Genomic DNA, 22,006 nt, shown 5'->3' with positions numbered 1-22,006 from the left:
GAACAGGACAGGCTCACTTACCCAGTTAATTCAAGAATTAATACATCTCTTAATTCTCAAAGTTTAACATTCGACCACTGGAGAAAGTAGGATAGATATAACAGTATAATGTAATATAAATTAGCATATCATAGTATGTCTCTGCATTAAAGACTTCTGTGTTTGTTGTGTTATTCTCTTTATTTCTGGAATCTTCTCAATGTCTGTGTTAAACATCAATTTTTTTAATAAAAAGAATCATTATTGTTTCACCCTAAGTAAGCATATTCTGTTTCCCATAACCAGCAGAAAATCTCCTACATCTTATAATCAAGGGTGATACCTGTGCACCATTGTCTGTTTTCCTAGACCATCATAAGGAACAGCATTGTACAGACTATATATACTGGTTGAAATAACATTAGATTAAAGAAGGAATGATGCTATGTAGGTTCTCTTACAGTGCCGACAATCTAGAAATGTAATTTTTACTTAGAAAGCACATAGATATTTAAATGGCTTGGTTTTCCTTGTAAAGCAAAATGTAAGATTATCCTTTTATACATATGTCAGTCTAGAAAATATAATTATAAACAATGCAACTTAAAGAAAACATGAATGTTCTATCCTGGAGCTAATCTAGATTTATAAAAAAAATGTATGTCCCAATAAATACACTTTCTGCTTGATAAAGTAAAATAAACAGGAAGTGTGTCCAGAAAATAATACAATGTCTTCAACTCTATGTTAATGGCCTTTCATCTAGTAGGTGCTATGAAGAGACAGTGAAATAGAAAGAGCAATTTGAACCCAAACATTCTGAATTCAAATCAGTGTGCTGAAATCGCTAGACTTTTGTCTTTCACAAACAGTATCACCATTTCAAGTTAATTTAGGTAGTTTTTAATACATATACCTTTTTTATTCCATAGAATCTAGCATGCCACTAAAGCTAAAGAATTGTTGTTTCCCACTTTTCCAAATTGTATGTGTTTTGATTTTGTTGGCGTGTATGTTCACTGGGAGGGGGGGGACTTAGATTAGTGTTTCACAATGCTGCCTCCACTATGAGGGAGGATATCACATAAAGTACTTGCCAGTCTCTGGGGGCAGTTTTTCTGCTTTCAAAATGAAGTGTAGAATTCCTAAGGCTGCCACTGGGTGAGATCAAAGGACCTGCTAAAATCCTCCCTGATGTCCCTGACCCACATTTTCACTCTCCTCATCTCATAAGTTTTTGGGTAAAAATATAAATGACAATGTTGAAAAGAAGGCTTAGAATGGAAGGAAACATAAAGCAAGGCAAATATTCTGTAAAACGATTGTAGAACTTCTCCAAAACCTCCATAGAGCATGGTTTAAGCTGAAAGAACCCAAACTCATTTACTTTTATTATCCTTATGTGTCATACATGAAAACGCCAAGAGGGTTGAACTAGTTATTTGCCATGCCATGGTGTTTCCTTCTACCTGAGGGGTGTGTGCACATTTGTACACACACATACTCATGAACTTATATACATGGACACATAAAGCATATGCATACCTGCAAATAGGTGCATAAATTCATAAACATTTGCATACATACATATGAACACACATGCCTGCACACATGAATATATCCACACCTGCACATATAGTTACACACACACACAAACTACTTTCATTTTATACTTGTATAATTCCTAACATTGGCTGAAATTTTAAAATTAAGATTAGTTTCTGATGGTTGAATAAAATAGCATTCTTATTGTTGAGTAAAATAGAACCAACGGTTCAAACTCTTTGATTTTTTTATTTTTTTGGTAATGTGCCTAATTAAAAATAACTAGGCTCCCCAATGCATAATTACAGGAACACCTAATATGCTACACTTTCAGCCAGTTTTTCTGCAATCATAAATATGAGCCAGAAATATGAATGATCACCATATTGCTCCCTGCTGTATCTGAACTGTTTCTGAATCAAAGCTCTTTCCTGAGTTGGGTATTTTCACTACACTTTTCCTTGCTGTGCAATCGTCTCCCAGCTGGACAGTTAATAAGAGCTTTCCCTCCACAGCCCTTGAGGGGCAACATCCTTTACCCTGTATTTTAGCATGCACTATATACCTTCTTCACTCCGACTGGTTTTGGCAGTGACCCACAATCTAAATCTCTTTTCCCCATTTGATAGAAGTGAAACCATAATTATGCAGGGCTAATTTCAAATTACTACTTCATTCCACTCACAAGTGATGAAGATTAGTGGTCTTGTTCTGCCTCTGAGTAAGCCAGCAACACAAGCACGGGAGAACTCAGCAGGCAACATTTGATTCATGTGAACTCAATTACTTCTGTCAAACACATCCATTTCAATAAAAAAGCAGAAACTTCCAGAATGGGCTTTTTCTAACCATTATGTACTAAAAAAGAAAATCATATGACTCCTGAGGGAAAAAATAGCATGGAAATAATGATAAATAACAGGTAAGGAAACACACATGGATAAATGGATTTGAGTTAGTATTCATTTCCTAATACAAAAAAAAAATGTTTCAAAGAAATAATTTTGAATACTTACAGTAGTTAATTACAGAAATACAAGGCATGTATTTCAGCATTATTAAGCTAATATATATCAGATTTTAAGTTAATAAAATGAAAGCTAGAGTATTGTATTATTTGACTCAACAGAGATTATTACAGATACACTTCCCTTAAAGGAAGTTCACTGAGAGCGTCAAGTGGTATTAGGATAAAGGGTCTTACATTGCTTAGGTGGCCTTGTCCGCTGAACCTATGCTATGTTATCATTAAGGGTGAGATAATATAGGTAATATAGTTAATTAATTGCCCAGCATTCTCAATCCTGAAATTCAAATTCTGGAAATCTTTAGGACAAACCCATCATGCCCACAGGTGCAAAAGTTAACACAGAGATGCTTGACTAGGCTTATCAAGTCATCACCCAGAGAAGAGTCTGCAAATATTCATATATGATAATGTATTGCAACAAATATATTCAAATTCCCGCTTCTTGTCATAATTGCAACCTTAATTAAACCTTAACCTAATTTGGTTAGCAGAGAAAGTTAGTAATTAAGCGGCATTATGTAATAAGGCCACTTTATAAATATATTTCAATAGGCTACTTTTGTGCTTTCACAAAATTTACTAAGATGGTCTCCACAATCTTGAATTTTTGAAATGCCAATCATTTCATAGTATGAAAATGACACATTTCTGGATATTGAAGATTTGGCTGCAGTATCTTTGACTAAGGAACCATTGTTTTAAAAGATTTTGAGAAAGAACCAAAAATTCTGTATGTGAATAGAAATGTAAAAATAAATAAACCTAATGGTATTTTGCACACCTTACTATATTCTATTTTCCTTTATGCTGAATCTACTCCCTTTCTTCTTGGTTTCCAATTTCCTTTTCACTTTTTAATCAAGGATGTAACACTTGTGCCATCAGGAGTGAGTAGTGTAGCAGCAGTAGAATAAATCATTATCAAAATAATTATAAAATAAGGAAACATTTATGAGGCTAAATAAGTCTAAGAAAGGGCAGTGTGGGAGTAAATAAGAGAGAAGCATGACCCAGTGTTGACGAGTCATAGCATCCCTAAAGAAGCTGTACAAGACTGCAGATTGGAAAGGCGATAGAAGTTAACCAGGAATGAAGGAGACAGATGACCATTAAGAAGGGGAAAATGAAGAACTAAAAAAGAACAAGTAAATGCTTCAGAAAAATCTGAACAAATATTATATGCTTCTCATGTAGAGAACAAAACAAAGATCAGAGTCAAAAATAAGGGCAAACCTGATCATGATCTCTGCTGACTAGTTTTTTATTTGTTTTTTAATTTATTTACATTTCAAGTGTTATCCCTTTATCCTGTTTCCACCTCTCCCAGCCTCCTCTCCTCTCCTCCCTCTTCCTTCTATAAGTGTGTTCCTCCACCCACCCACCCATCTACTCCTACCTCCCTACCCTTGATTTCTCTACAATGGAGCATCTATCCAACCTTCATAGAGTCAACATGACATGAGCTAGAGTCATCAGAAGGAGGGAACTGCAATTGTAAAAATGCCTCCAATTTTTTCTGGAGAAGAGTGTAGAACATTTTTTTAAAATGAATGATCCATGACTGTTAGCGGATCCATTAATGAGCTCAGCCCATTGTGGTTGGTGGTTCTATGAAAGAGCAGGCTGAGCAAGTCACAAAGAGCAAGCCAATAAGCAGCACTCCTTCGTTGCCTCTGCAGTCACCCTTCCCTACCGGCTCCTGTCCTGCTTGAGTTCCTGTCCTGACTTCCTTCCAGAATGAACAGTGATATGAAAGAAAAGCAAATAAATCCTTCCCTCCCTAAGGAAGGTTGCATTGGATCATGTTGTTTCATCACAACATGTAACCCTAAGACAGAATTTTAAGGTTAAAAAAAATCTCATAGTGGTCACTGCTCAGTTATAAAATGCAGACACATGTGCAATTTAAAGACACATGTGCAAAGCAGTATGCTTTGTATTTCTTCATAGATGCTACATTCACATGCTTCAAAGTCAAAACTCTTCATAAAGCCATGCATTATATTTTAAGACATAGTTCTAATAATATCCAACTTTAGATTGGAGTAGGAAAGAGCGGAGAGTAAATAATTCTAGTAGACAGATAACCAAGTGGTGATTTCTAGGGACATTTTTTGATTCTTTGAACAAGTATTTAGGAAGAAAATATCTGAATCAGTCAGAGACTTGTGGCCAATAAGATTATTCCAAACATCACTTTCAAATTAATGTTTCAGTAGCGCAGGTTACAGTGGTATAATTTAAGACCTATGGCATTTCTGCCATTCCTTCACACACATGCACTATCTATCCAAATTTTTCCAGAATGTGTGAAAGCTTCTAAGGCCCCAAAGCAAACTCTCAATTTTTTGAGAGTTTATTCAATGGGATGGGTTATTTATACAATTACTTTTTAAAAAAATTTTCTAATAAGACTAAATTTGTTCAATACCCTAGAGCAAAGTTTTGATTATAAGCATCCAACAGTATAAAAAGTACAATACCAATATGCAGATTTCTAATGTATTAATACAAAGTGCATGACTACATACAATAAATCCTACAGGCAGAGAATAGCGGGGGAGAAGGCTATGGTTGAGGTCTACTCATAAATAAATAAATAAATAAATAAATAAATAAATAAATAAATACAGAAGTAGAGATGATCCATCAAAATATATTCTACCACCAATACTGCAGCAAAAATGGAGGAAAAAACCCGAACAAATAAACAAACACAAAAACATGTCAAAGTAACACAGGTGAAGGGTAATAGCTAGACTCTGTGCTACCCACTCATTGGGCAGTCTGTGCATGGGGCAGCTTGTACTAGGTAGGTTTTTCCCAACAGGAAGAAATACACAATGTAAAACCTATAGGACGCCACAAACTGTGGCTTCTCCTTGTTGTGAAACTCTAAAAGTCTTAAAAATCCAGTTTCTAAAATAATCATGAACACCAGAACACTAAGGTAGCCATGCACACCTCCTCTCCGAGGTCTCAAGTGAGACGACAGTTTTTCCTGAACTTTGAGATCAGGCAATTGGGCAACTTCAGTTGCTTCCCCAGAGAAGCCAACCAAATCATTGAGATCTAAAGGTGTGGAGCTCCATTCAGCTATCTTGATGTTAAGAAGCCAACCCAACCAACCAAGTTAGCCTCAACACACAACACTTCTCTTCTAGTCAACTTTACATAGTGGGAGGAAACCAACGAGACGATACCCCAAACCCTAATAAGACCCATGACAAGGCAAACAACTACTCTATGGATAAATTCTAATAAGATGGATATATAATATTTTATACTATTAAAGACGATTGGATGGGGCAAGAGAAATGGCTCAGCAGCTGTTCCATGCCCCAGTGTCGGGGAATGCCAGGGCAGTGAGGTGGGGGTGGGCAGGTGGATGAGCACCCTCATAGAAGCAGAGGACAGGGGGATGAGATAGGGAGTTTCAGGAGGGAATACAAGGAAAGGGGATGACATTTGAAATGTAAACAAAGAAAATTCCAATGATTAAAAAAAGAGACTTTTGCAGACAAACTAGCTTTCATTCCCAGCACCCACATGGCAGCTTACAAGGGTCTTAAATTCCAATTGCAGGAATGCTCTCTTCCTTCTGTGGGCACCAGGCATGTTCGTTGTGTAGACATCTTTAAAGGCGAGTACTTAACACAATAAAGTAACTTAAAATGTTTAAAAGAATAGAGGCATTTTTAATATGGACATCTCTGTATAAAATATACTGCCTCCTACCCTCAGCCACACTACAAACCCTGAAGACATTGCTCCACTGCTACAGCAGTGAGGGAAAAGTCAAGAATTTAAATGCACTCATTTATTTTTCTATTTAATATTTTTCAGCATTGGTATTTTGCCTGAATTATTTTTGTGTACCACATACATTCTTGGTGTGCAAAGAGGCCAGAAGGCAATGTTGGGTTTCCTGCAACTGAAGTTACAATTGCAAGCTGTCATCTGAGTGTTGAGACTTGAGCTCAGGTGGTCTGCCAGAGTAGCCAGTGCTCAACCATTAAGGCACATAATATGAAGGAATTTCACACATGGCCTTTGCAGACCATCCTGCTTTCGATCATTCTGTTCTCTACTCAATTATGTAGAGTATGAGGCAAACAAATATGCTAACTTCTTATACTAGGGCACATTCATACAGAAGCACCACTCCCTTGAGATGTGACATGTTCAATGATAAGTGCCAATAGAATATTTCCATCTCATCATTCAAATTTCACCCTCTATGGGTTCAGGGGCTTCCTATACCATCTGTTAGTTGGAATGAGAACCAATTTTATAGTGGTCTAATTTAGCCTCTACCGAGGCTAAATTACATAAAATAACATAAGTGATCAGTAGATTGTTGCCTTAAAAATGACAATAAACAGTTAAATAAATTGCTTATAAACTTTTTATCTATAATATTTTGTAATGAACTATGGTCAACATTATTAATTTAATTGATGGTTTTATCATACAATTGCATATGACCTTACCATAAACCAATGTAACTATTCAAAACCAAAATCAAAGTATTAGACCATTTACATAAATCCGATCAAATGACCTGCGATTCACTACTCCAAAAATTTAGAAGGATTTAGATACACAATATCCACTTGACAACATTCCTAAGTGTATATATGTATCAAGAATTTAAATTGAAAAATAACTATATAATTAATTATAGGTAATAATGCAAAAGTAATAAAATAGGAGCTGATACTGACAAAGGAAATGTTAGTTCATGAAAGAGTTTTTGGGAGAATTTATAAACCAGCCTCATTGAGATTGCCAAGTAAACGATACTGCTTTGTCTCTCTAGATGTTTAACAACTCTAAAGTCAAGCTTGAGAAAACGAGATAGGTTAGTACACATAAAAGGGTCTTAGGAAACAAGAACCGTTATGAAAGAAACAGAAGGGTCTGCTCAGTGTTGGGTTTTCTCCTCAGTCAATACATGTGAACCCCTTGTTATTACTTAAAATTGAGATATCACAAGAGCATACATTTTCAAAGGAAAAAATATGCTTTCTTTCTCAAACTCTGTTCTCTTTGGCATCTTGTTTCAAAAAGCCATTGACAAATATCCAAGTCTGAAAGGGCAACTTACCACACTGTAGGCAAAGTGAGAGCATTTTTAAATGAATGAGGAAGCATGCATGATCAAGTTTCAATTTAAAAGAAAAATTAAAGCAGAAAGAAAAAAAAAAAACTCTCCAAGTGCAAATTGCTTTGAAATGACCTTTCTGTATTGGCTCTGTCTCCGAACACTTATTTTCATGGGGCACTGGTTATTATGCATTTAAAATGGATCTATAAATTTTGAAAAGCAAGCATATAATTGCAACCATATGTAAACAACATAGGAAGCTAAGTCCTGCGAGATGACAAATGTTTTTCTCTGAGAAGTTCATATTGCTGAACCTACTTGCGAAGAATTTTTAAATGGCAGAAGCATGCCAGGACAAGATTTTTTTCATTTACATTCTGAACAGCAAACTAAGGATAGAAAACAACTTTATGAGAGAAAACCCGCAGTGGTGGATGGACAGTCCTACAAGGGATGATGGCAGGCTACTAGTTGTGCCATTCAAAAGAAAATTTCTGAGGATAAGGTGAATATGAAATACCATATGTAGAGTCAGAGACTCTCTGAGCATTAATTATGTATCATCAGTAAAATCTTGCATTAAATCTTTCCTCATTGCTTGGAAAATATGAGATTCAGAGAAGAAAAACTGGAAGGGAAATACTCTTCAAAAAGTAAAAGGTCACTTCTAATCACGAACGGAAACACATACACATGATCCAAGAGACATGCAAGGCCCTCACAAATCCACAGGCAAAGGCTTACCTTGACAGGTGCCATTTTTCTCTTCATATCCTGCCTTGCACATGCATTTCCCGATGGGAACCAGCCACTCCCCTTCAGCACTGCAATGCATTTTGGGAGGATCATCTGTCACAGAATGGTTGACGCAGGAGCCTGACACCTCTAGCAACTGTGAAGAATCTGCTCCAGTGATAGTGTCAGGGAAGATAGCCAAGTGTCTTATTACAGAGGGACACTTTTTATAGTAGACACGGACCGAAACCAGAGCAATGCAAGCACCGACATCTTGGAAAGCAAGATAAAATCCCTTTTTGCTCAGAGGTCCGACATCTCTGACCTCCGTATTCAGTTTCATGACACGGTCGCCAAGATCAAGTTCTGTGAAGCTCTCATCAGCAGCAATGGTATCAATCTTGATGTACTGGTTCTCTTTGATATTTCTCCCATTCTCATCGTCCGATTCAAAATAATACATGTTAAATGTCTCCTTACAAGTCCCCAGTCCTCCAGGAAGGCTGTTGCAATCCCTTAGAGTAAACTTGAGTTCAATAAAGATTCTGGAAGCACCTTCGTTAGAGATCCAACTGGTCAAGAGCCAATTATTCTGATTCTGTTCCATAACTCTGCACACTTGGTATGTGTGGATGGGGGCGTAGTTTTCATCAACTTCACCAATCTCTTCCCACTGGACAAGGTAAAATAGAAAGATGTAAATAAAATGGAAACTCAGAATGTAAACAGAAAAAAATCACAAAAAGCTATAAAAACTAATTTAGTCAAAGAAATATATGTTTATTCATATAGAAGTAAGTCATATAAAGAGCTTGAGGAGATTCACACAAAAAAACAATTATCTATTTCTTTTGATTTTTTTGAATTTCATGTTAGGGATTCTATCTGTGGTCTCCTGCATACTAAGCATTTACTCTCCAACTATCTATATCTCTACACATCCAAGTGTTATGCATATCATCAGATTAACCCAAAGATGGAAAAGTTGGGAAAGAATTGGTTAAAGAAGAAAAATATATGTTTTTAGAATAAAAAATAGCTATGTGTATAGTAAACCAAAGTAAGGAAAATAGAGGTACTCAGAATAAAGATAGCTGGTGGCATTTAGTCTAGGCTCCACCCCACAGTTACCTGGCTGTTGCCAGGTATGCCTGGCCCACTGTAAAAGGGGCTCCTTACCCCCTCCTCACTCTCTTGGTCTCTCCTCTTGCTCCTGCTCCCCCTTCTCGCCATTCCCCTCCCCCCTCTATATCCAAGTGCTCATGGCTTTTACTCTTCTCTCTCTCTCTCTCTCTCTCTCTCTCTCTCTCTCTCTCTCTCTCTCTCTCTCTCTCTTTCTCTCTCTCTCCTCTTCCTCCTCCTCCTCCTCCTCCTCCTCCTCCTCCTCCTCCTCCTCCTCCTCCTCCTCCTCTCTCCATGTCCTGAATAAACTCAAGGGAAGGGATGCTTCAGCACAGCCCGCAGCAGCAGAGGCATCTACTCAGGCATTTCCTTCCCCACACCATACCACACTACACCAAACCGTATCTCTGGTTCCTCTATCTTTTTATAAAACACAACACTAAGTCTATAAATAAGATTAAAATATGGTTTGCATAATGTCTAAATTGTCTATATGCTAAAACTTTGATCCTAGCCCACAGAGCTCTTTGGGAAATATTGGCACAATGAACAATTAGATGGCTACAAAATGGTGACTAACTGAAACCCATTGATGAGTGGACCTCTGAGCCCTCATCAGAGAAACATCTTCTTGTAGTAGATGGCAGTGAATGCATAGACCCACAATTGGACAATGTGTTGAAAGTGAGGGATTTGGAGCTAAATAGGATGATTTTGTTGCTAAAGACCAAATCTATTAAAACTGTAAACTAAGATTTAACTTTTCTTCCTATGATTTAACTACATGAGGTATTTTTGAAGTAGTCTAAGGCTAACAAAGAAAATAAAGTTTAACAGGAAAAAAAAGTATAATATTACAAGAGAAATGAGAATAAAAAACAGAAGTACACAAAAGAAAGATTTTCCATTTGAGAACATAGTCATTTATTTAATATTCTAAAGTTGCAGAGGACACATAAATATAATAAAATTTGAAAGAAAATCTATCAGTTCAAAATGAAAAATAGATTTTTAATTCACTGAGTTGCTTATTCAGAAAAATAAGGTCACTTATTTGAAAGCTAAACAGGTGTTAATTGATTTATCCATAGCTCAGAGAATGATATAAATTAGAGATAAAATCTATGTATTTGACCAGGGTTACTCTTGTCATTTTGTATATTAATTGGGTCAAAAATGGAATGGGAGATTTATATGGCTGTACTTTCTGTTTACAGCCACCCTAACATTGTAAATATACAGTACATATGATAATAGCAAATAGTCACCACGTAAATCCCACATGATTTGAGCAAATAGAACTTACAAATCAGTTATTCCCACTGAAGTATTTAGAGAAGCTTAAGGTATCACATTCCAGAATACCCCACTACAGACACTCATTGTTTCATAAGTTAAAGACCTTTTATAAAGTTGTATAGAAACTACTTAAGCTCTATATAATCAATTATATAATTATACTCTATAAAAACAAGTTTTTAATATACTTGAAGTATATAGGCAGCAATGGGTAACACTGACTTTTAATAAATGGAGGATATATAGATTTAGACATTGTGTATGATAACAAAAGAAGCTTAAAGGAATTAGTTACTGTAGATGTAAAATTAAGCCTAGCATTTTGCTTTCATTCTGTTCACTTGGCAAGGATGTAGAAAGTGTAGAGTCAGTACATGGAAATAAATCTCACACTTCAGATTGCCTACCTAAAACTTCTAGCTGCCATTATACAGACTGCCATTAATAAGAGGTGCTAATGAGAGAAAACTGCTGAGTGACTCAAATTCACAAAAGAAACACAAACTTCGCACCATGACAACTTCCACGTTTGTGTTGTCCGAGGGCAAAGTCCTTTCATTCTGCAGTGCTTTCTCTCTAAGAGGAATAGCAACTTTGCTACTGATCTTATCTCCTCGAATTGGTCATTCTAACAACAAACAGCTTACATATTCTTTCACAATAAATTTGTCACTTTTATTGCAAATCAATCCTTCATATCATAATTGATATTTAAAGTAAAAGATTAATACATTAAAAAAAAGCCAATTTACCATAAGGTCAATTGAAGGTCAATTGAATAGGTGTGTTTTGTATTACTAAAAGGAAATATAACATTGATCAGCAAAAGAAAAATCAAAATAATATTGCATAAATATTTATCTTAATGATAACCTTTCAAGCAAAACAGAGGTGGTAATCACTCAACTTCAAATCCTTATAGAAGACTTGGTTTTATATCATATATTGCTACAAGGGCCCCAAAAGATAAGGGTACCAAATAAATTAATGCAAAATACCAGAGTTCTTGAACATTTTATTTTATTCTCGAACATTATAAACCAAGGCAGTCACAAACTCTTTCAAGCAAAGAACAAATGCTAAGTATACAATGCTAAGTAGTCGACATTTGACAGGGCAGCTCCGCGTGCCAATTTGAAAGCATGTGCATTAATATCCTGGTACTCTAAATCATTTCAGTTAATGGAAATAAAGTCTTTAAAAATCTGTTCTGGTACAATTTTATTTATATATACTTTCAAGAATAATACTGAAGGCTCATTAAATATGTTTCAAGGACCAGACAGAAAGAATTTAAACATTGTAATAAATAAATAAATAAGTAAATAAATAAAATAAGATTCCAATCAAAGACTGTAGAGGTATCTCATGCCAGTTCCCACTTAAATACATTAAAGAATGAGAAAAACATTTTGTTTTAGATCAAATTTGAAATTATACCCTTAGTTCATTGATAGTTTTGTTTCTCTTAGCATAAAGAAATTATCTTGCTGTTCATAGGAAAAAATAGATATGATGAAGAAACAAAAGAATAAGATAAAATATAAAGACAAAAAAAGAAATAGCTTTCAGCAATAACTCAGGAAAGGGCTACATAAATTTCCAGTTACTTTTACAAAAGACTTATCAAGGAGATTACAGTAATTTTTGTGAAACATATAGAGAACATTGTCTTTTCAGCTTTTCTGGACAGCCTACGATTCTGTGGTTCAGAAAAATACCCTCTGATTTTTCTGTGGCTCGCAGTGAAAGTGTGAATTTTGGAAGGTCTGGCTGCTGAATGTTAATCAGATGGACAAGGGGCGGCCTCTGCAATTTAGGTGATTTTCTACGGTGTATACGCTGGGTCCATGTTCTTCTTTGCATCCTTTTCCTGTTTATTTTCCATGTGTTTGCCTTCATTTAAGTCCCCGGCTATGCAAATATCCTTGGTTGACATGGCGTCTCTCCCAGATGCCTATGGATTTCTCTCTTGTCTCAGGTCCTGAAGACTCCTGAGCATTGCCTTTCCTCCTTCACACCTGGTCGTGCTTCCCGTGTAAGCCCCAATAAGAGACCTGAGTCACTAATTCATATGCATGTCATACACAATTCCTTTTCTCCCCAAACTATAAGAAATCCTTCCTTCTATCTGCTACCACTGTCCTTCTAAGGTTCTTTTTTCCCTGTCTCTCATTTCTTTTCTTTTATTGGATGTTTCCTTTATTTACATTTCAAATGTCACCCCCTTTCCTGGTTTCCCCTCTGCAAACCCCCTACCCCATCCCTCTTCCCCCTGCTTCTATGAGGGTGCTCCCCCACCCTCCCACCTCTGCCTTCACACTCGGCATTCCCCTACACTGGGGCTTCAAGCCTTCACAGGACCAAGAGCCTCCCTTCCCATTGATGCCCAACAGACAAGGCCATCCTCTGCTACATATGCAGCTAGAGACATGGCTCGCTCCGTGGCTCCATGGGTGCCTCTTTGGTTGATGACTGAGACAGTGTGGAGCAGAGACTGAAGGAAAGGCTATCCAAAGACTGTCCCATCTGGGGATCCACCCCATACACAGTACCCAAACCCAGACACTATTGCAGATGCCAAGACGTGCATACTGACAGGAACCTGATATAGCTGTCTCCCGAGCGTCTCTGCCAGAGCCTGACAAATACAGAGACAGAGACGGACGCTAGCAGCCAACCATTGGACTGAGCACGAGGTCTCCAAAGGAGGAGCTAGATAAATGACTGAAGGAGCTGCAGGGGTTTGCAACACCATAGAAAGAACAATATCAATCAACCAGACACCCGCTCCCCCACCCCCACCCCGACCTCCCTTGTAAGCTTCTTGCCTTAAGCCCCAGCTATCCCTCTGCTTCGACATAGTGTTCCTTTCCAACCAACCAGCATAACTTCTTTATCCATTACTACTTGAGAATACTCAAGACACAGAATTTAGGCTATAATCTTCTTTAAGACTGTGTTCCTGAATAGGTACTAAGAATCATTCTGTGAACGGAATTGATTCTGACCTTAATGCTATCAGGGTTATAAATCATCTAGTTCTGTTTTCATTATTTTATTTCTATTTATCTTTTTTTTTCCTGTATCAAGAAATAAATCAATTGAAGTTCAGAAAGAGTGCTAAAGAAACTTCATAGTCAACTTCTCAATAAAGATGCTAGACCGTCTTTCTTCAGAGGGAAAAATTGTGCCTGGCAGTTCAGTTTTAGTCCCAAGTAGTCTGATCTCTAAGTATACAAACTGGAATCCAGTCTCTGACATAACAGCTCTGCAAAGGAAAGTGAGAACTGAAGCTATCTAGTGTGACCAGTTAAAAATGCTAATATTCATTTTTTAAAAAATAGTAGAAAGGGACTAAAGATTGGTTATTAACCATTTCAAAAGTAGAATATTTGAAGACCAGAAGCAATAAGGGGGCAGTATAAAGCCCTCATGAACACATTTCCCATTGAACTCATTTTTCTGTGCAGGTCAACCTGACTCCCAGGACATACATCTCCCCTTTTCTCTGAAGTTGTCTTGTGGGACACCTCAGTCCACTGCACAGTTCACTACTTCAAGAAACCATGCTAATATTTTTAATCATAATGTACCTCATAATCATAATAAATCCATTCTGTGAACTTTATTATTCAAAAACAAATGTGTCAGAATTGAAGCATGCCCTTTCTAGTGTTTTTGCGATCTCAGACTCTGTAGTCAAAAAAATTAATGTAAAACCTTTATTCATATACCTCTTCCTTAATCCAAAAATTTTACTAATTGAAATTAATTCATAATTTATAGATTACTGACTTTATAATCTATGTTCAGGTTAAAAACAAAAAAAATTTCCAGTAAATTATTCAAATTTTATAGCTTCGAATCATAAAATTTAAGAATTTAGAATATTTGAAACAAGGAATGGGTAGATGGAAGAATAGGGGGACGGAAGAGGGCTTATGGGACTTGCGGGGAGTGGGGACCCAGAAAAGGGGAAATCATTTGCAATGTAAATAAAAAATATAAATAAATAAAACTAAAAATGAAAAAAAAATAAAATAAAATATTTCCTTATCTTGTGTATGTACAGGTATGTGATTGCCCTAATATATTTGCATATTATAGTATTTGTGTTTGTATAGTATTTGTATAGTATTTGTGTGGATGCCCGCATACAATTTTCAGGACTCTGTTCCTTTCTTCCATCATGAGTACTCTTGAAATCAAGTCCAGGTCAATGGTTTCGATAAATGCGCTTTTATCCCTTCAACGATCTTGCCAACCTAACAACAGTAATTTTTATTAATTCTAAATATTTAAATAAATTCTAATGTTACTATTATTCTCCCAATTTTATGATTTTAGCATTGCCTATTAGCCAGTTGGATAATGTTTTACCAACACTGCATTTGGTCAATTACAAGTCATAGCTTAAGTTAGATACTTTATTCATGATATCATGTTTTGAAACTACTCAATATTTGTCCGTTGAGTTTTATTCAGTATTAACTAAATGCCATTTTCTCTTTTCAATAAGTAAGTTCTAGTCTATGTGCAGTAGGTTTTGTTCAGTTTAATGATAATCTCATCATCTGAGACCATGGAATTTGAGGTTTATTAAAAAGAGTAATATCTCCCATGAACCCGGAACATGTAGTAAGAAAAGTGTGAATGGGTATTAAAGTCTGGATGGCATGCACATCCCCATTCTTAACCACAGAGTCTCGAATATACTTCTACATCTCTCTGAAATAAATTACTTTCATCTATCATTACTGGATGATTTCTGTTCCAGAATATAGTATTTTTTCTAGTTAGACAAGTCAAACCTGCAAGAAAATGTTTTGGGTTTTGCCTTTGTTTAAATCTTGTTGTTGTTGTTGTTGTTGTTGTTGTTATATATTCTTTATTTACATTTCAAATGTTTTCCTCTTTTCTGGCCCCCTCCCAAAAGAGCCATAAGCCATTCCTCCTCCCCCTGTTCCCCAATCAACCTCCTCCCCCTTCCCTGTCCTGGTATTCCCCTACACTGCTGCATCGAGCCTTTCCAGGACCAGTGGCCTCTCCTCCCTTTGATGTCCAACAAGGCTATCCTCTGCTGCCTATGCATCTGGATCCATGGGTAACACCATGTGTACTATCTGGTTGAGGGTTTTCTCCGTGGAAGCTCTGGAAGTACTGGGTGGCTCATATCATTGTTCCCCTATGGCACTGCAAGCCCAATCAGCTCCTTGGGTCCTTTCTCTAGCTCTCCCATTGGGGACCCTGTGCTCAGTTCAATGGCTGGCTGAGAATGTTCCCCTCTGTATTTGCCATGCATTAGCAGAGCCTCCCAGGTGACAGCTCCAGTTAGCAAATACTTGTGGGCATTGATAATAGTGTCTGGGTTTTGTAACTGTATAAAGGATGGATCACTAGGTAGGGTAGTCTCTGGATGGTCTTTCCCTTAGGTTCTGCTCCACACTTTGTCTCTGTATCTCCTTCTGTGGGTATTTTGTTCCCTATATCTTGTTTATTATGATGATTTATGTCTTAATTCACCATTCATGGTTCATCACTTCATACATATTTACACATATGCATAAGTATGCATATCTGTATGTGTTTTAACATATTTATATATATTCTGGTATCTTAAAATGAGTAAGATTAGGCCAAGTAGTCCTAAACTTTGGCACAATAAATTACTTCTTCTGGGTGATAAAAATAACTAGAAGTTTATCAATTTTTCATTAGTATATGGAACAAATATACTGTATCCCTTCTTCAGTGGCGCAAAGCTTATGGAAGCATATAGAGTATAGGAGCCAGAGAAGGTGGATGACTACTAGAAAAATATCTTCTGGACTCAGCAGGAGAGCTGAGCATGTGATCATACAACTGTGTGACAGCATGCCCAAGCTCTATGGAATCTCAAGAAGAGAAAATCCCAGGGGATAGGAAATCAGGAAACATTTTTATCACTAACAGTGGAGTTATTGACAATTGTTGGATTCTGTGAGCATGAGGATGGTTTTTGCCTACAGTGTTCTAGGACCATCTAGTGGAAGGCAAAAAACAAACAAATAAACCAACAAACAAACAAACTCCAAGAATGTCTGGGCAGCACAAATTAGCCTTGGTTGGCCGTGGAAAAGCACAAAGATCAGCAAGAAGAGCAGAAGAAGGAAAGCATGGACCCTTGGGGAGGGAAGGTGAGCACAACTTGTATGGAATGAGCAAGGAATTAATTAAATATTTTGAAATATCTTTTTTGTTGCTAAATAGATGACCATTTATCTACATGTTTGTCTTAGTCGAAGTTTCTATTCCTGCACAAACATCATGACCAAGAAGCAAGTTGGGGAGGAAGGGTTTATTCAGCTTAAACTTCCACACTGCTGTTCATCACCAAAGGAAGTCAGGACTGGAACTCAAGCAGGTCAGGAAGCAGGAGCTGATGCAGAGGCCACAGAGGGATGTTTCTTACTGGCTTTCTTCCCCTGGCTTGCTCAGCTTGCCTTCTTATAGAATCCAATACTACCAGCTCAGGGATAGCACCATCCATAATGGGCCATCCCCCTTTGATCACCAATTGTGAAAATGCCTTACAGCTGGAACTCATGAAGGCACTTCCTCAAGTGAGACTCCTTTCTCTGTAATAACTCCAGATAACTTATGTCAAGTTTACAGACAAAACCAGCCAGTACAATGTTCATGTGACCTAGGGCATTCAATCCAAAACACTATTACTCTGAAGATGGGCTAGACATATTCTAGAAGGATAAGCAACATCGGTATACAATTATGACTAATTGTAGAAAAGTGTGTATCTTAGCTAGGGTTACTATTGATAAAACACCACTGCCAAAAGCTAATTGGTGAGGAAAGTGTCTGTTTGGCTTACACTTCTACGTCTTAGGCTATCACTGTAGAAAGTCAGGGTGGAATTCAAGCAGGACAGGAGCACAGAGGCAGGAAGTGAGGTAGAGGTCATGTAGGGCTGTTGCTTTGTGGCTTGCTTCCATAACTTGCTCAGTCTTCTTTCTTATAGAATCCAGGAATACCAGTCCTGGGATGACACTGCCCTAGACTGGGCCCTCCTACATCAATTATGAGTTAAAATGCCTTACAATCTTACCTAGAGATTGATATATGGAAGCATTTTCCCAATGGACATTCTCTCCTCTCTGATGACTCTAGTTTTTGTCTAGTTGACATACATCTACCTAGCACCTTGAGTAATCAGGCTATTGTGATTGTTTTGTATATTTGTTGTTCCTTAATGTGTTTCAATTGAGGACAACTCACTTTTTCATTAGAAAAATAAGATGCTTACTGAGTATAAATATCTAAGTCAGTAGGCATTCCTGACTTACCCAAATGCTCAAACTACAAAGAATCAAATAGGAGGAGTCTTTGTTTTGAGTCATTATTCTTTGAAAACACAATTCATTTTATACATAATCTTGTATGTATAGAGAGGTCAATGCTTGCATAGTACAGAAACAAAATACATGCAGCATCATTTTAATCCTTTTTCCACAATCCATTATACATATAGTACAATCATGGACATGACTAAATATTTTTGTAAATAAGTAGACAGAACATAAGCAAAACATGCTGATTAACTGCCATGTTATCTAAGATCATAATTCTGATATACATCATTGTCTCTGTTTTATGAGAGCCATTTTATTAATTTAATGGTTAAAGTGGTTTGACAAATCACGTGTATGAGTGATTTTCCTGGATCAATGTGCGTGCAACTTGTGTACTCCTAACAATTAAGGAGATCAGAAGAGACTAGCAGAGCCTCTGAAACTGAAGCAACAGAAGACTAAGAACCACCATGTGCATGCTGACAATCCAGCCCAGATACTCTACAAAATGCACAAGTTACTTAATTGTTGAGCCACCGCTCCAGTCCTAAGGGTTAAGTTTTTAGTGAAAAAATGTAGATTTACCTGATATAACTTACCTATGAAAGAGGAAACTTTCCAATGCTTAAAGAATCAGTTATGTTCTTTTCTCATAAGATAATAAGTGTCAATGTTAGTGATGGAACTAGAATTCTGTAACTATAGCCCCAAAACTTTCTAAGATTCTTGACTTTTGGCAACTCAGAAGGCAAAAGAAAAATTTTTGGTTATGGAAACTCCAAAAAAAAAAGTTTAGGCATAAAAATGTAACACAGAATTTCTGTTAATTTCTCTAAATAGTTCCAGTTCTTTGGTAAAATAATTACAATACAATGTGCAGTCTAGCAAAAATAACTTGAATATGTTGTATCCTGTCTTTTTCTGAAGTAATATGTTAGTTGGGGAAAACATCTTTCAGCCATTAGAAGTTTGACTTGCTTGAAGTATCTTTAAAATTTGTGAATATAGTGTAATAATATTGCTAGAAATGACTCAATTAATTTTCTATGTATAAAATAAAACTGAAATTGATTATTTTATTGCCTATGGATTGGTGCATATATTTATGAGCTCAGATTTAACTCATTACATAAATAGAATCATTTGAGAAAGACATTTAGCCTTTGAAACTTGTATGATAATTTTCATAGGGAAGTTCATAAGTATGCATAAACAACAATACATGTGCATGACCAGTGAAATTTCTTTACTCCCTCTCCTTCAATTCTTTATTTAGCAATTATTCTTTATTTATTATTTATTATCCAACTTGAAAAGAAACGAGTTGTAAATACAAAAACTCTCAGGAGTAGTTTGTAACAGAAAATAGTTATAAGAAGAAACTTTGTTTTTTCTTTTTCATTTTTAGTATTTATCTTTAATAATTTTTTACAGTCCAGTCGTTATCCACATTCTAGATGTACTGACTGGTTTTGTGTGTCAACTTGACACAGGCTGGAGTTATCACTGAGCTTCAGTTGGGGAAGTGCCTCCATGAGATCCAGCTGTGGGGCATTTTCTCAATTAGTGATCAAGGGGGGAGGGCACCTTGTCGGTGGTATCACCTCTGGGTTCATGGTCTTGGGTTCTATAAGAGAGCAGGCTGAGCAAGCCAGGGGAAGGAAGCCAGTAAGTAATATCCCTCCTGCTTTCTGACCTGCTTGAGTTCCAGTACTTACTTCCTTTGGTGATAAACAGCAATTTGGAGAGTGTGAACTGAATAAATCCTTTCCTCCCCAACTTGCTTCTTGGTCATGATGTTTGTGCAGGAATAGAAACACTAAGACACTGATCATCCCTTGACAGTTCTTCATCCCATTCCTCCTCCCCCTGTCTCCAAGAGTATGTGCACACCCTCCCTCACCCCACCCCACCTCACCCCACCCCACTCCACCAGGCCTCCACACTCCCTGGGGCCTCAAGTCTCTTGATGGTTAGGTATATCTTCTCTCACTGAAGTCAGACCAGGCAGTCCTCTGCTGTATATGTATCAGGGCCTCATACCAAATAGTGTATGCTGCCTCGTTGGTTGCTCAGGGTCTGAGAGATCCCAGGGGTCTAGGTTAGTTGAGTCTGCTCGTCTGCCTATAGGGTCGCCCTCCTCCTCAATTTCTTCCAGACTTTCCCTAATTGAACCACAGGGATCCCCAACTTCAGTCCATTGGGTGGGTGTAAGTATCTGCTTCTGTCTCAATCAGCTGCTTGTTGTGCCTCTTGGAAGACCGCCATGCTAGGCTCCTGTCTGTAACTGTACCAAAACATTAGGCATTGGAGCCTCCCCTTGAGATGGATCCCAATTTGGAGAAGTAATTGGACCTCTTTTCCCTCAGTCTAAAGAGAAACTTTTATATATTTGGGGGCTGAAGAAATCATTCAGTAGTAGAGTACATGCTTATATACCATGTACAAAACCCTGTGGATCTGAACTTTATTTGAAATGCCATAAAGAAAATTAATGCTGAAAGAAAGTTTATGATTTGATCAAGAATCCTACTTCTTAATGAAATTATATGATAAATATAATATGAAATTTAAAATTAGAAACTAAACATCACAATGATATAATTTCACTTTTAAGATAAATATTAGTTTAATGTATGCAATGATAAATATTTCATGAGTATTTTAATTTTGAGAACCTGGAATTGTTTCCTTGAAAGAAAATCTTATTAATGAAAACAAATTAGAGCATATTAACTTGTCAATAATAATTTTAGAAGACAAAATGGGCTAAGTAAGTAAGAATGTCTAAAATTAACAAATTAATAAACTGAGTAACATCTTAAATGATTTCATCAGCACTCAGTTAAAAAGAGCAACCCATTATCTATGGTGCATATTATCATATTTGTCAGGAACTTTGTTCATTTGGTTATAATTTTGCAAGTAGCAGCCTAAGTCAAATAGGATTTTAGAACACTGATTTAGTTCACTGTGAAAGTAAAGTCATGTAAGAGGGCAACTTCAAACTGCAACTTCTTCACAGGATATGGTTTTTAGTACATGATGCCAAGAGAGGGCCAAACAGTAGTTATCAAGAACAAATTATCTCTGCTGTATTATTATAAACCTCTGAGTTCATATCTTTCTGAAAATGTCTGCAATCTCAGTTATATATGTGTTTAAAATGGAAACACACATTTATTGCTGATGTCATTGTAAGCTACTACAGCTACTGTAGAAATCAGTATGAAGGTAGCACAAAATAATAAACATGTCCATAGGAATTAGCTGCTCCACTCTTGTAAATAGACACAAAGTAATCTAAGTCACCATACTATAAAGAGGATTCCTCACCCATGGTTATTTTGACCCGACTCACTTCAGGAAAGTTGGGGAACTAACCTAGATATTCCCTATAAAATGAATGGACTAAAGAAACACAGTATATATATATATATATATATATATATATATATATATATATATATATATATATATATATGAATATATATATATGGATATATAGATATATAGATATACAGATATAGATAGATGTAGATATAGATAGATAGATAGATAGATAGATAGATAGATAGATAGATAGATAGATTTAGGTATAGGTATATACCTATACCTATAGGTATAGGTATAGATATATAGATATAGATATAGAAATATAGAGATATAGATACATAGATATATAGATATAGATATCGATATATATATAGAGAGAGAGAGAAAGAGAGAGAGAGAGATAGACATAGATATATAAAATGAAATTTCATTCAGAACTAAAGAATAGCGTGTTGACATTCACAGAAAATACATAGAACTGATGACTGCAAGGTTAAATGA

The 22,006-nt window shown here is 36.5% G+C and overlaps 1 protein-coding gene across 9 annotated transcripts in view; it reads right to left on the bottom strand.

The window, feature by feature from the left end:
- Positions 1–22,006, bottom strand: part of Epha5 (EPH receptor A5) — a 356,777-nt gene that overhangs the window by 273,758 nt on the left and 61,013 nt on the right. For all 9 annotated transcript variants that reach the window (XM_052198455.1, XM_052198457.1, XM_052198456.1 and 6 more), the window contains exon 3: positions 8,409–9,072. In XM_052198455.1, the coding sequence (XP_052054415.1) occupies positions 8,409–9,072 (664 nt within the window). The remainder of the gene's footprint in view (positions 1–8,408; positions 9,073–22,006) is intronic.

The sequence above is a fragment of the Apodemus sylvaticus genome, chromosome 11 (assembly GCF_947179515.1).
Source record: "Apodemus sylvaticus chromosome 11, mApoSyl1.1, whole genome shotgun sequence".
Lineage (NCBI taxonomy): Eukaryota > Metazoa > Chordata > Mammalia > Rodentia > Muridae > Apodemus > Apodemus sylvaticus.
The sequence above is the reverse complement of the archived record's forward strand: the minus strand, read 5'-3'. Positions and strand labels throughout refer to the sequence as shown.